General features: G+C 60.2%; 1 protein-coding gene across 3 annotated transcripts in view; it reads left to right on the plus strand.

The window, feature by feature from the left end:
• The first annotated feature begins 899 nt into the window (after nt 1-899).
• Nucleotides 900-12,734, plus strand: part of BAIAP2 (BAR/IMD domain containing adaptor protein 2) — a 55,807-nt gene continuing 43,972 nt past the window's right edge. For all 3 annotated transcript variants that reach the window (XM_029056892.2, XM_029056893.2, XM_029056894.2), the window contains exon 1: nt 900-1,051. In XM_029056892.2, the coding sequence (XP_028912725.1) occupies nt 980-1,051 (72 nt within the window). In that variant the 5' untranslated portion in view covers nt 900-979. The remainder of the gene's footprint in view (nt 1,052-12,734) is intronic.

Raw genomic sequence — 12,734 nt, forward strand, 5'->3', positions numbered from 1 at the left:
GTTCCCTCATCTGTAAAATGGGGATTAAAACTGCGAGCCCCACGTGGGACAATCTGATCACCCTGTATCCCCCCCCCCCAGCGCTTAGAACAGTGCTTTGCACATAGTAAGCGCTTAACAAATACCAACATTATTACTATTATTCATCCCCATTTTGCAGATGAAGTCACTGAGGCCCGGAGGAGTGAAACGATTTACCCAAGGGCCCACAGCAGAGCAGGATTAGAACCCAGGTCCTTCTGACTTCTGCTCCGGAGCTGTCCCTCCTCCTCCTGCCCCCGCCCCGAGCAGGTCCTGAACGAAGCGCTCGCCCCGCCCTCCCGCGGACGGACACCCGCGTCGTCCAATCAGAGGAGGCGGGGCCGTTGCCTAGCAGCGGAGGGGGCGGGGCCGGCGGAGGGGCGGGGCCGTTGCCTAGCAGCGGAGGCGGACCTGGAAAGGAGGGGGGGTCGATCCCCGGGGAGGAAAGGGGCGTGGTTGCCTAGCAGCGGTTGGGAATGGGGGGCGGGGCCGTTGCCTAGCAGCGACGGGGCGAGCCCGGGTGGGCGGGGCGGCGCCGTTGCCCGGCAGCACGAGGGGGCGGGGCCAGGAGGGGCGGCCGAGCCTCGTGGCCGAGGGGGCGGGGGCGGCTCCGTTGCCTAGCAGCGCGCGCGCGCGCAGGGGGCGTGTCCCTCCGGGGGGCGGGGCCGTTGCCCGGCCGCACGAGGAAGGGGGCGGGGCCGGAGGGGCGGCCGAGCCTCGTGGCCGAGGGGGCGGGGCGCCGCCGTTGCCTAGCAGCGCGCGCGCGGAGGGGGCGTGTCCCTCCAGGGGCGGGGCGGGTTGCTTAGCGGCGGGGGCGGGGCGGTTGCCTAGCAGCGCGGGGGGGGCGGGGCGGGCGAGGCTTTAAGAGGCGCGGCGGCGGCGGCGGAGGCCGGTCGGCGCTGCAGCATCCGCACGCTCCGCAGCCTCCTCTTCCTCCTCTTCCTCCCGCCCGCCGTCTATGGTGCAGCCGGGACCCCGCACCATGTCGCGCTCGGAGGAAGTGCACCGGCTCACCGAAAATGTCTACAAGGTGAGTGACCGCCGCAGCGCTTGGCACAGTGCTGGGGCCTCCCCGGGATGCGGCCCCCTCCCCCCCTCCGGGGTGGGCTGCGGAGGCACAGGTGGAGGCCACCCCCCAGTGGGCTCCCCCCCACCCCAGCGCTCATCCCAGTGCTTGGCACAGAGTGAGCATCGAAAGAACCCCCGGAGAAGAGCTCCAGTCCCTGCCCCCGCCTCCATCTCGACCGTCCAAACCGGGTGCCACGTCGCCCTCGTCCCCCTCCAACAGGTCCTGCGGGGGCATTTACTGAACGCCTCCCCCCGAGCTCTGGATGAAGCGTTGGTCTCCTTCCCCCCCTCCCCGCGTTGGTCATTCGGTCCATCTTGGAGGAGCGGGGGGTCGAGCGGTTACTCTGCGCAGAGCGCTGGGCAGGAGGGGGAGCGGGGGTGGGGTGGGAGCGGGCGTGGGCGGTGGGCCGGGCCTGGGGCAGGGGGCTGCGGCCGGACAGAGAGAGGGGCAGAGACACGCAGAGATACAGAAGAGCAGGGGGAGAGACAGAGACAGGAGCAGGGGGAGAGACAGAGACAGGAGCAGAGGGGGAGACACAGAGGAGCAGAGGGAGAGACAGGAGCAGGGGGAGACGAGAGGCGAATTATTAACATTATTATGATTAAGCAGAGACAGAAAGAAGCAGAGAAAGACAGAAAGAAGCAGAGAGACACAGAGAGAGGAGTGCAGGGAGAGACGAGAGGGGAATTATTAACATTATTATTATTATTAAGCAGAGACAGAAAGAAGCAGAGAGACTCAGAGAGAGGAGCAGAGGGAGAGACAGGAGGAGGGGGAGACGAGAGGTGAATTATTAACATTATTATTACTAAGCAGAGACAGAAAGAAGCAGAGAGACACAGAGAGAGGAGCAGAGGGAGAGACAGGAGGAGGGGGGACGAGAGGCGAATTATTAACATTATTATTATTATTATTATTAAGCAGAGACAGGAAGAAGCAGAGAAAGACAGAAAGAAGCAGAGAGACACAGAGAGAAGAGCAGAGGGAGAGACAGGAGCAGGGGGGGGACGAGAGGCGAATTATTAACATCATTATTATTAAGCAGAGACAGAAAGAAGCAGAGAAAGACAGAAAGAAGCAGAGAGAGACAGAGAGAAGCAGAAACTGAGAAGCAGAGAGAGAGAGAGAGAGAAGCATTATTTTTGAGGAGCAGAGAGAAAAGCAGAGAGATACAGGGGCAGAGAGACAGAGGAGCATTATTATTGTTGTTGTTATTAATAATAAGCAGAGAGAGAGAAGCAGAGAGAGAGATGATTCCTCCTCCAGTCCTGTTCGCCCCCCCCCCCCAAAAAAGGCCCTCGCTGGGCTTCCAGCTTCTCCTTTCCCCACTCCCCTTGGTAAGACGAGTTGGCCGTGCCATTTGGTGCCCTCCCCCCGAGGCCCGGGGGGCTGGGGTGGACGACCCCAAAGGGAGAGGATCCGGTCCTGGGCCCGGAAGACCGGGGGACGGTTAATTGGCCGTCTTATGTAACGGCGGTTGGGGGCGCGGGGGCGTCTAAGTGTGTGGGAGCACCCGAAAGCCAGAATCTCGCCTTCCCACGCTCCCGGTTATAGATCCGGGAGAGGCAGGAGGCAGGCACCCTTTGTCTCCCCAGAGATGCCCCGGAAGCTTGGTGGCATCTCGCCCCCCGTGTGCCCCGAATCCGGGCAGGGCCCCGGAGGAGGAGGAGGAAGGCACCCCTCGGCTCCCCGGCCGGGGAGACGAGGACCGGTTGAACCGGACAGACCTTTCGGGGCCCAGCCTTTCCAGACGCCCCCACCCCAGATTAAGCCCCGGAGCCCCGTGTGGGACGTGGACCGTGTCCAACCTGATGAGCTTGGATCGATCCCAGAGCTCAGTACAGTGCCTGGCAAGAGAGTAAGGGCTTAACGAATGCCATAAAAAAAAAACCCCGAAAGAGCCCAAGATAAATCGACCGAGGGTGTTTTTTTGAGCGTTGACCGTGTGCTGAGCGCTGGGATCGATCCAGTTTGGGCGGGGGAGACCCTCGGCCTGCATCGCCGGGGCAGATGGTCTTGGGGGCCGCCCGGGGGGGGACGGATTTTCGGGCCCAAATCTGAAGGCGAAGCGACGGGGAAGGGGCGAGTGGGCCGTGTGGAGGCGGCGTTGTGGAGGCGGCGTTCGCGCTGCAGTTTTGGTTTCCTAGCTCCCTACGCCACATCTCGACACCCCCAGACGACAGTTTGGATGCGGCCTCCGACCACCCTCCAGCCGGGCCCGGGGGGACCCAGGGGGTGCCAGGGGGCACCGGGCAAGCCGCTTAATCCCTCCGAGGCCACCGGCTGCCTCGACGGACACGACCGCCCGTCGGATGGACCTGTGGGGTCGCAGCCCGCCCGTCGGGCCGGGTTGGGGCGGGAGATCCGGGGCCTGTGGCTGCCCCTCGTCCGGCTCCTCTGGGCGGGGACGCTTAGGGGAGAAGACGACCGGCCCCCGAGGCAGCTTTGGGCCCTACTGGGAATTAATTTTCAGGGACGTTGGCGTGGGATCAGGGGATGGGGAGATCAAGCGCTCTGCCTACACAGCTGACACTGGGGGCTCCATGCTCCCTCTCTCTTCCCTCCTCTCCTCCCTCTCTTCCCTCCTCTCCTCCCTCTCCCTCTTCCTCCTCCCTCTCCCTCCTCCTCCTCCCTCTCCCTCCTCCCTCTCCCCTCTCCCTCTTCCTCCTCCCTCTCCCCACTTCCCTCTCCCTCCTCTCCTTCTTCCCCTTTTCCCTCTCCCCCTTTTTCCCCCCCTCCCCTCCCTCCACCAGCAGCTGAACCCAAGGCAGCAGTCTTTCAGGTGCTGGGTTGGTCGTTAGGAGGGCGAAGGGAGCAGTTCTGCCCAGGTGAATCTCCTGACGGCCGGGATTGCCCTCCTCACCTGAGCCTCCGGGGTCTGGCTAGGCCAGGCTGGCAGCTTGTAATAGACCCCGGACCCCCGAGGCCCCGGGGGGGTCAGCGGAAGGGAGAGGGGGGAGGAGGAGGCCAGCACGGGCCTCCGCGGGGCAGCGTCCCTGCCCGGTGGCATTGAAGCGGGGTCGGTCCAGCTGGGCCGGGAGGGAGGCCGTCGGGGGCCCCCATGTAGACTCAGTCGACTCTGAGGAGCAGGAGGCCTGGGCCCCGTGGGGGCTCTTCCCAGAGCCTCAGGAGAGGAGACGCTTGCCCGTAGCGGTATTTATCGAGCGCCCATTGGGTGCGGTGCACTGTACCGACCGCTCGAGGAATGCAGAAGCCTGGGGGGCGAGGGGAGAACCTTTGCGGCCAGAGTGGTCATGATGAATAACCGATACTCGAGTGACTGTGTTCATGTGTCCACAAGGGAGCTGAGGAGGGGTCCCTCAATCGGTGGTGTTTATCGAGCACTTACTGTGTGTAAAACACTGGACCGAGCGCTCCGGAGAGGATAATACAGCAGAGTGGGCAGACTCGTGCCGTGCCCACGGCTAGACGACAGTTGGTCGAGGTGGATGGTGGGTTGCTACGGCCCAGGATTCCGGGAGATCAACCAATCCATCGGCGGCGGCATTTATTGAGCACCCGAGGCGTGCAGAACACTGCACTAGGCGCTCGGGGGAGCCCAACCCAGCGTTCCCCGCCCACAACGAGCTTCTGGTGTAGAGAGGCATGAGTTTTCAGGAGGAGGTGGGATCTCGGGGGAGTTGCGATGGTAGGGAGATCGAGCCCCGGGGGTGGGGCGTGGGCGAGGGTCAGGAGCCCCCGGGACCCGTTGGGTGGCTTGGTTCATCCATTCATTCATTGTTGTATTTATTGAGCGCTTACAGTGTGCAATGCACTGTACTGAGCGCTTGGGAGAGCACAGTAGAACAACAAACAGACACATTCCCTGCCCACAAGGAGCTCACAGCCTAGAGAGGGCCGTGGGCTCCTGGGTGGAGGGAGGAGAGCCCGTAAGCGCTCAGTAAATACCACTGACGGATGGATTGCCCAGGGTGACCCGGCAGGCCAAGCGACGGGGCAGGATGGGGACCCAGGTGCTCCGAGTCCCAGCCGGGGCTCGTTCCACTGGGCCGCCTCCCTCCTGCCGGAAACTCCCTCCCTCTTCTCCGGCTCCGACGCCCTTGGGAGAGCCCGGCCCATCCGGGAACCGTTCCCCGTCGTCCCGGGGCTGCGGAGGGCTTCCTGGGTGCCGAGTAATCCCTCGTCTCCCCGCCCTGGGTCCCCTCTCCCGCCACACTTCCTTGTCACCTTAAGGGCTTGGGGATGCCCGCCCCACCCGTCCCCCACCCCTCCCGAGCACATACCTAATCTCTTAGACTCCCCTATTACTTCCTCCTTCCAGTAATTCACCTCCGCGTCTTTTTCGGCCACTCGACTGTAAGCTCCTTGAGAGCGGCGTAGTGGACAGAGCGCGGTCGTGGGTTCTGATTCCGGGCCGCACCGCTTGGGCCAGTCGCTTCTCTTCTCCGTGCCTCAGTGACCTCATCTGGAAAATGGGGGGTTGAGATTGGGAGCCCCATGTGGGACAGGGACTGTGTCCGGCTCCATTTGCTTGCCTCCACCCCAGCGCTTAGTACAGTGCCTGGCACTTAGTAAGCGCTTAACAAATTATTATTATTATTATTATTATTATTATTATTAAATGCCCTCAAGTCTTTTCCAATTCATAGCGACCCTATGGATGTATTTTCTCCAGGTAACAAATACTATTATTATTAACGCTAATACTAATATTAATACTAATAGTATTAGTATACTAATGTTAATAGTAATACTGTCTTATTTCCATGGGGCTCACAGTCGAAGCAGGAGGGAGAACAGGGATTGCACCCCCATCTCGCAGATGAGGGAACCGAGGCCTAGAGAAGTGAAGGGACTTGCCCAAGGTCACCCAGGAGACAGGTGGCGGAGCCGGGATTAGAACCCGGGTCCTCCGACTCCTAGTCTGGGGCGCTTTCCACTGAGCCACATTGCTTCTCCTCGAGGGCTGGGATCACGTCTGCCGATTCTCGTACCCTGCCGAACGTTTAGCGTAGTGTCCTGCACCCTGTAAGTGCTGTCGACTGACTGCTGTGTAAGCGGTAGGCGTTCAGAAGACACCCTTGATTGGTTGAGTGATTCATCCATCTTGGGCAAGGGTTCTCTGTGCTGTTTTATCTCGGTTTGGGAGAAAGTTAGGATCGGGGTGGGCGTTTCCAGATGAAGATCCCTTAGAAGTATTTATTGAGCACTTGCCAGGTGCCGAGCACTGTACTGAACACTACTACGGAGAGTGGGTTAGAGTTAGTAGACGTGGACCCTGCCCTCGAGAAACGTCCACCCTACCGTGTACAGAGCGCGCCTAAACACCTGGGAGAGTGCAATCGATAGATGGTATTTACTCAGCACTTAATGTGTGCAGAGTAATCGACGTACCGGTGGTATTTATTGAGCGCTTACAGTGTGCCGAGAACTGTACCTACTGCTAGGAAGAGTCCAATCCAGCAGAGTCGAAAGGCACGGTCCCTGCCCCCAGTGAGCTTATGTTCCAGAGAGGGAGAGAGACATTAATAGAAAGAAATGAAAAAAATAAATGGTGTGGGGCTGGGAGGGAGGAGTGAATAAAGGGAGCGAGTCAGGGTGACGCAGAAGGGAGCGGGAGAAGAGAAAAGGTGGGCCTAGGCAGGGAAGGCCTCTCGGAGGAGGTGGGCTTTCACTAAGGCTTTGAAGGTAGCACTGAACTACTAAATGCTCAGTACAGTAGAGGTGGCAGACATTATCTCTGCCCTCAGCGAGCCCATAGTCCAGAGGAGGAGATAATAATAATAATTACAGGTGGATTAATCAGCCATTCGTATTTATTGAGCACTTACTGGTGCAGCATTCGTATTTATTGAGCACTTACTGGTGCGGAGCACTGGACTAAGCGGTTGGGAGAGTACTATATAGCAATAAACAGATGCATTCCCTGCCCACATGGAGCTTACATTCCAGAGCGGGGGAGACAGACGTTAAAATAAATAAATGATGGATATGGACATAAGTGGTGTGGGGCCGGGGGCGGGGAGAGATGAATAAAGGGAGCAAATCGGGGTGACGCAGAAGGGAGTGGGAGGAGAGAAAAGGAGGGCTTAGTCAGGGAAGGCCTCTCGGAGGAGATGGCCCTTCGATAAGGCTTTGAAGTGAGGGAGAGTCATTGTCCGGCGGGTAGGAAGAGGGAAGGCGTCCGGGGCCGGAGGCGGGACGTGGGCGAGGGGTCGGAGGCGAGGGAGACGAGATGGAGACGCGGTGAGTAGGTTGGCATTGGAGGAGCGAAGTGTGCGGGCTGGTTAGGAGCGGGAGAGCGGCGGGGAGAGGTAGGAGGGGCGAGCCGAAGATCTGTGTCTAAGTGTTACGGGGGGAGCGTTGGCGTCAAACTGGGGTACGGACCCAGACGGAGGGGTCGCAGCGGTGTGGGGGCGGATCGGGGGAACGAGGGCTCAGTCGGGGAAGGCCTCTTGGAGGAAGTGGCGGTTTAGGAGGGCTTTAATCGGTCGAATTTATTGAGCGGTCACTGTGTGCAGAGCTCTGTGGTAAGCGCCCGAAGCTTGGGAGAGCGGTGGTCCACCGTGAAGTCGATGGATACGATCCTTTCCCTCGGGGAGCTTCCAGTTTCGTGAGGGAGGGGCGGCTGCCCGCGCCCCGGCCTGGTACCTTTGGGGATAGAGCCCAGGACAAGGGCAGGGTGAGGACTACGGCCACCCACCCTGCAAATTTCACTCCTCTAATGCCAGCCTACTCACTGAACCTCCATCTTGCCTATCTCGCCGCCGACCCCCCGCCCACGTCTGCCTCCGGCCCGGAACACCCTCCCTCCTCGAATCTGACGGACAAGTTACTCCCTCCCCCTTCAAAGTCTTTCTGAAGGCACATCCAGCGCTTAAACGCCATAATTGTTACTATTACTATCTCCTCCAAGAGGCCTTCCCTGATCGAAGCGCCGGGGGATTTGCAAGGCGATCAGCTGGGACGCAGCCCCTGTCCCACATGGGGCTCCCGGCCTTAATCCCCGTTTTCCAGATGAGGGAACTGAGGCCCAGAGAAGCGAGGCGACGGGCCCGAGGTCCCACAGCAGACGGGCGGCAGAGCCGGGAAGAGAACCCGGGTCCTCGGACTGCCAGAACCGGGCTCTACCCACTGGGCCGCCTTGGTTTACGTGGAAGGGTGCGGAGAGGGACACGTCGGGGCCCGGAGTGAAACCGCGTCCCCCCGGCACGGGGCGGCCTACCGGCAGGATGCCGCCGGCCAGGACGGGAAGGAAGTGACCGGCTCGGTCTGGCCCACCCCCCTAATCTACAAAGGGGCAGCGCGGCTGGGGGTCACCGCTCCCGGCCCTCCGGTTGCGGGGTGGGTCTCCGGCACCCCCTCGAGCCATGGGGGGAGAGAAGGGCTACTAGAGTCCCAGCCGGTCCAGAGGCAGCGGGGAAGAGACCCCGGCGGCTTTTGGTGGTGTCCCCGGCCCCGAGGCTCCCGGGAGGTCCTTTTTCCGTATTTATTATATCATTGTTATTATGTATATTATTATATTAACATCCGCCTCCCCCCTCTAGACTGTCAGTTGGTTACGGACAGGGAACGTGTCTGCCAACCCTGCCGTGTTGTCCTCTCCCGAACGTTCAGTCCAGTGCCCTGCACACAGTAAACCCTCAGCAGATGCCACCGATGGATCGATTTCTCCAATGTGGAGGGTGGGTCGACTTGGCATCCCCCGAGGGGGTGGAAGGGATGGCACAGTTTTTTCCCGAGGGGTCCGTGGGGGTGGAAGGATCCCACTCCATTCAGAGCCCTCTTCCTCCCTCCTCCCACTGGTCACTGCTGGCCTTGGGGGAGAAAGAACAGTCTGGACTGTGATTTCTGCCACCCCAGCCCCACCCCAGATCTCCTAAGTAGGTCACTTGAATGTTGGACAGTAATCATAATAATCAACGTGGTATTTAAGCACTTACTCTGTGCCAATCGCTGTATCGAGCAAGCTTCTCAGGCCTGACACAGTCCCTGTCGCACGCCGGGTTGACCGACTGAGGGGGAGGGAGAACGGGGATTGAATTCCCAGTTTACAGATGAGGAAAAGGAGACTCCGAGGTGTGAAGTGACTTGCTCGAGGTCACCCAGCAGGCAGCGGCAGAGGCAGGATTAGAACCCGGGCCCTCGGACTCCCAGCCTTTCCCCCGGGCCGAGCCGTTGTGGGGTTCAGGACAGTGCTCTTCACGGAGTAAGCTCTGAATAAGAAGCAGCAGCTTGGGCTAGTGGTTGAAAGCCCCGGCCTAAGAGTCAGAGGATCTGCATTCTTTTGTCTTTTGGGAGTTTTTTTAATGGTATTTTTAAGTGCTTATTATGTGCCAGGCGCTGTTCTAAGAGCTGGGTTCGATCCAAACTCGTCAGGTTGGATACAGTCCCCGTTTCACACGGAGCTCACGATCTTAACCCTCATTTTCCGGGTGAGATAACTTGAGACACAGAGCAGTGAAGTAACTTGCCCAAGGTCACCAAACCGATCAGGCCGGGGACAGTCCGTGTCCCACGCGGTGCTCCCAGTTTTAATCCCTGTTTTACAGTTGTGGGAACTGAAGCCCAACGAAGTGACTCGCCCCAGGTCCCACAAGTGGCGGAGCCGGGATTAGAACCCAGGTCCTTCTAACTCTCTACCCACCGGGCCACGCCGCTTCTCTGACGTGGGCAGAGACCGTGTCTACCGACTGTCTTATATTAGAGAGGCTGCCGTCTGCGGGGAACCAATCCCAGCGGAATCTATCGAGCGCTTTACCGTGCGCGGAACACTGTGCCAAGCATATGGAAGAGCACGGTATAACATAGTCATAGTCCCTTCCTACTTTTCAGAGGGGGAGAGGGACGTTAATATAAATTACGGATCTGGACGGAAGTGCCGCGGGATTGAACGAGGGGGTAATAGAGAGCAGATCCAAGTGCGAGGGTGAAGCAGAGGGAACGGAAGAAGAGGAAATGAGGCTTAGAGGGGGAAGACCTCTTGGAGGAAACGTGCCTTCACCGAGGCTTTGAAGGTGGGGAGAGCCATCCTCAGACTCGTGAAGAAGGTGGGAGAAACGGGGAACTGCTCTCTGTGGATAGGGGACGCCCGCGTCTGCCAACTCTGTTATATTGTCCTCTCCTAAGCGCTTACTACGGTGCCCTGCACGCTGTCGACCGTAAGCTCCTTGAGAGCAGGGTTTGTCCCTACTGACTCCTGTGCTCTTCCAAGCGCTCGGCACAGTGCCCTGCCCCCAGTTGACTGTCAGCTCTTTCAGGGCAGGGATCGGTTCTACTGACTGCCGTGGGGCCTGGCACAGAGCTCTTCACAGGGCTCTGCCCATAGTAAGCGCTCAATAAATAGCACGGGTGGACTGCAGGGGCCGGCCGGCTTCGGGGTGAGGGAGGGGAGGGTCTCGCGTGGCTCGGTGGAAAGAGCACGGGCTGTGGAGTCGGAGGTCATGAGTTCGAATCCCAGCTCTGCCACTTGTCAGCTGTGTGACTGTGGGCGAGTCACTTCACTTCTCTGTGCCTCAGTGACCTCATCTGTAAAATGGGGATTAAGACCGCGGGCCCCACGTGGGACAACCCGATTCCCCTGTGTCTACCCCAGCGCTTAGAACGGTGCTCTGCACATAGTAAGCGCTTAACAGATACCAACATTATTATTATTATTGTTGTCTCCAGAGCAGCTGGGGTGGACCACGCGGGCTGTCCTTAGGCAGCAGGGCTGGGGGCAACGAGGCAGCCAAGGGGGTTGTCGGGAGGAGCAGTGGGGTCCAGTGCGTAGGGCATGGGCTGGGGCGTCAGGAGACTTGGGGTCCTTCCCTCACCTGCTGAGTGACCTTGGATAAGTCGTTTGGCTTCTCTAGGCCCCGGTCACCTCATGTGTTGAATGGGGGGACCAAATATCCGTTGTTTCCCCACCCCCGGCTCCCCACCCTACCAGGCCTCTGGAAGCTATTAGCCTCAAGGGAAGGAAGAAGAGAGAGGAGGGAGAGAGAGAGAGAAGGGGGAAGGAGAGTGGGAAGAGGGAAGGGAGAAGGGGAAAGAGAGAAAGAAGGGAAGGAGAAAAAGGGAAGGGGGAAGAAAGAAGGGAAGGAGAAAAAGAGGGGGGAAGAGAACGAAAGGGGGAAGAAAGAAGAGAAAAGAGGGAGAAAGGGAGAAGGGGACAGAGAAGGAAGAGAGAAAGAAGGGAAGAGAGAGAGAAGCGGGGGGAGAAAGGGAGAGATCACCATTCCACGACGGACTTACTCATCGATTGCCCTGGCCGGCTGGGAAGGGACTTGGGCCAGGACCGTCCGCCGCCCCCGTACGCACACGCCGGGCTGGCTTCTGGGTGTTGAGGGGGAGCCGTTCCCCATCTCGCTTCCGCCCTGGACTGGCCTGCAACGGGAACAGTAGCGCGGTCACATTCTTCAAGAGGGCCAGGAGCTCCAGGGAGCACGCTGCAGGCCGGCAGGCCGGCCGCGCCTCACCTGACACACGGCTCAGCAGCTTATCTTGACACGGTCTGTCAGGGTGTGTGTTGGGGGGAGTCTGTGAGCTTGGGTCTGTGGGTGTGCAGGGCTACGTCTTGGTGTTGCCTTCTTTCCCCTTCGTTTCCAGAAGCGGGTTAGGGGCGGCCCGGTCGACCCTCCCCGGGCAAGGGCCGGCGGCCCGGCCGGCGGCTCTTACGTTGAGGGTCTCCGGTCGACCCGGGTCCCACCCGCGGCCCCTCCCAAGCCGGGTCGGGGTAGGGGGCATCCAGCGGCTCCCATCCCCAGGCGAGGTCTCTCCTTTCACCTCCCGGACGGTATCCCCCGGGCCCCGAAGCCCCCGCTCTGTGCGCAGCCTAAACACCCCCGGCGCCGGGGCGGAAACCCAAGCTAATCAGATTTTTCCAGAGGCCTAGTCGAGAAGCGGCGTGGCCTAGTGGAAAGAGCCCAGGCCTGGGAGTCACGGGCCGTGAGTTCTAATCCTGGCTCCGCCGCATATCTGCTGTGGGACCTGAGGCCAGTCTCTTCACTTCCCTGGGCCCCCGTCCCCCCATCTGGAAAATGGGGATGAAGACTGGGAGCCCCATGTGGGACAGGGACTGTGTCCAACCCGCTCTGCTTGGATCCACCCCAGCGCTTAGCACAGCCCCGGGCGCGTACTAAGTGCTTTCTTTAAGAAAAAGAAAAAAAGATGCCCCCTTCCCCCAAGTGATCGAGTGACCCCTTGCCCGCTCAGAACAAAAGCGCCATTCTCCCGCTCTGGGCGGGCCTCGGTCAAAGTAGCGAGGAAGGGAGAGAGACTGCTTTGTTTAGGGGTGGGAGAAAGCTGGTGTGAGTGTGTGTGTGTCCGTGTTTTCCTCCCTCAAAATGTGGGCGGGAGCAGGGCCCAGCCTCAACCCGGTGTCCCTGACTTAGTCATTTCTCTGAGGCCCGTCATGGTAGAACCCCAGCAGCCGTGACTCTCTCTCCCCCCAACCCCCCCAACCGCGGGCGAGTGGCTGAGTGGCCTTGGCACGTGAAGAGCCCGCAGCGTTCCCATCTGGACCTCGCCCTCCCCCTCCCTCATTCCTGCCCGGTGACCGCGGGCACCCTCCTCCCGGAGGAAGCGAAACGCCAGGGCCCGTCCGCCCCGGGCCGGCTCCGGCCGGTTTCCCTCCACACCGTCCCGCCGGGCTTGCCGGAGTCGGAGAGTTTCGGAGAGGGGGAGGTTTGGGCTTGGACGA

The sequence above is a fragment of the Ornithorhynchus anatinus genome, unplaced genomic scaffold (assembly GCF_004115215.2).
Source record: "Ornithorhynchus anatinus isolate Pmale09 unplaced genomic scaffold, mOrnAna1.pri.v4 scaffold_264_arrow_ctg1, whole genome shotgun sequence".
NCBI classification, from domain to species: Eukaryota; Metazoa; Chordata; class Mammalia; order Monotremata; family Ornithorhynchidae; genus Ornithorhynchus; species Ornithorhynchus anatinus.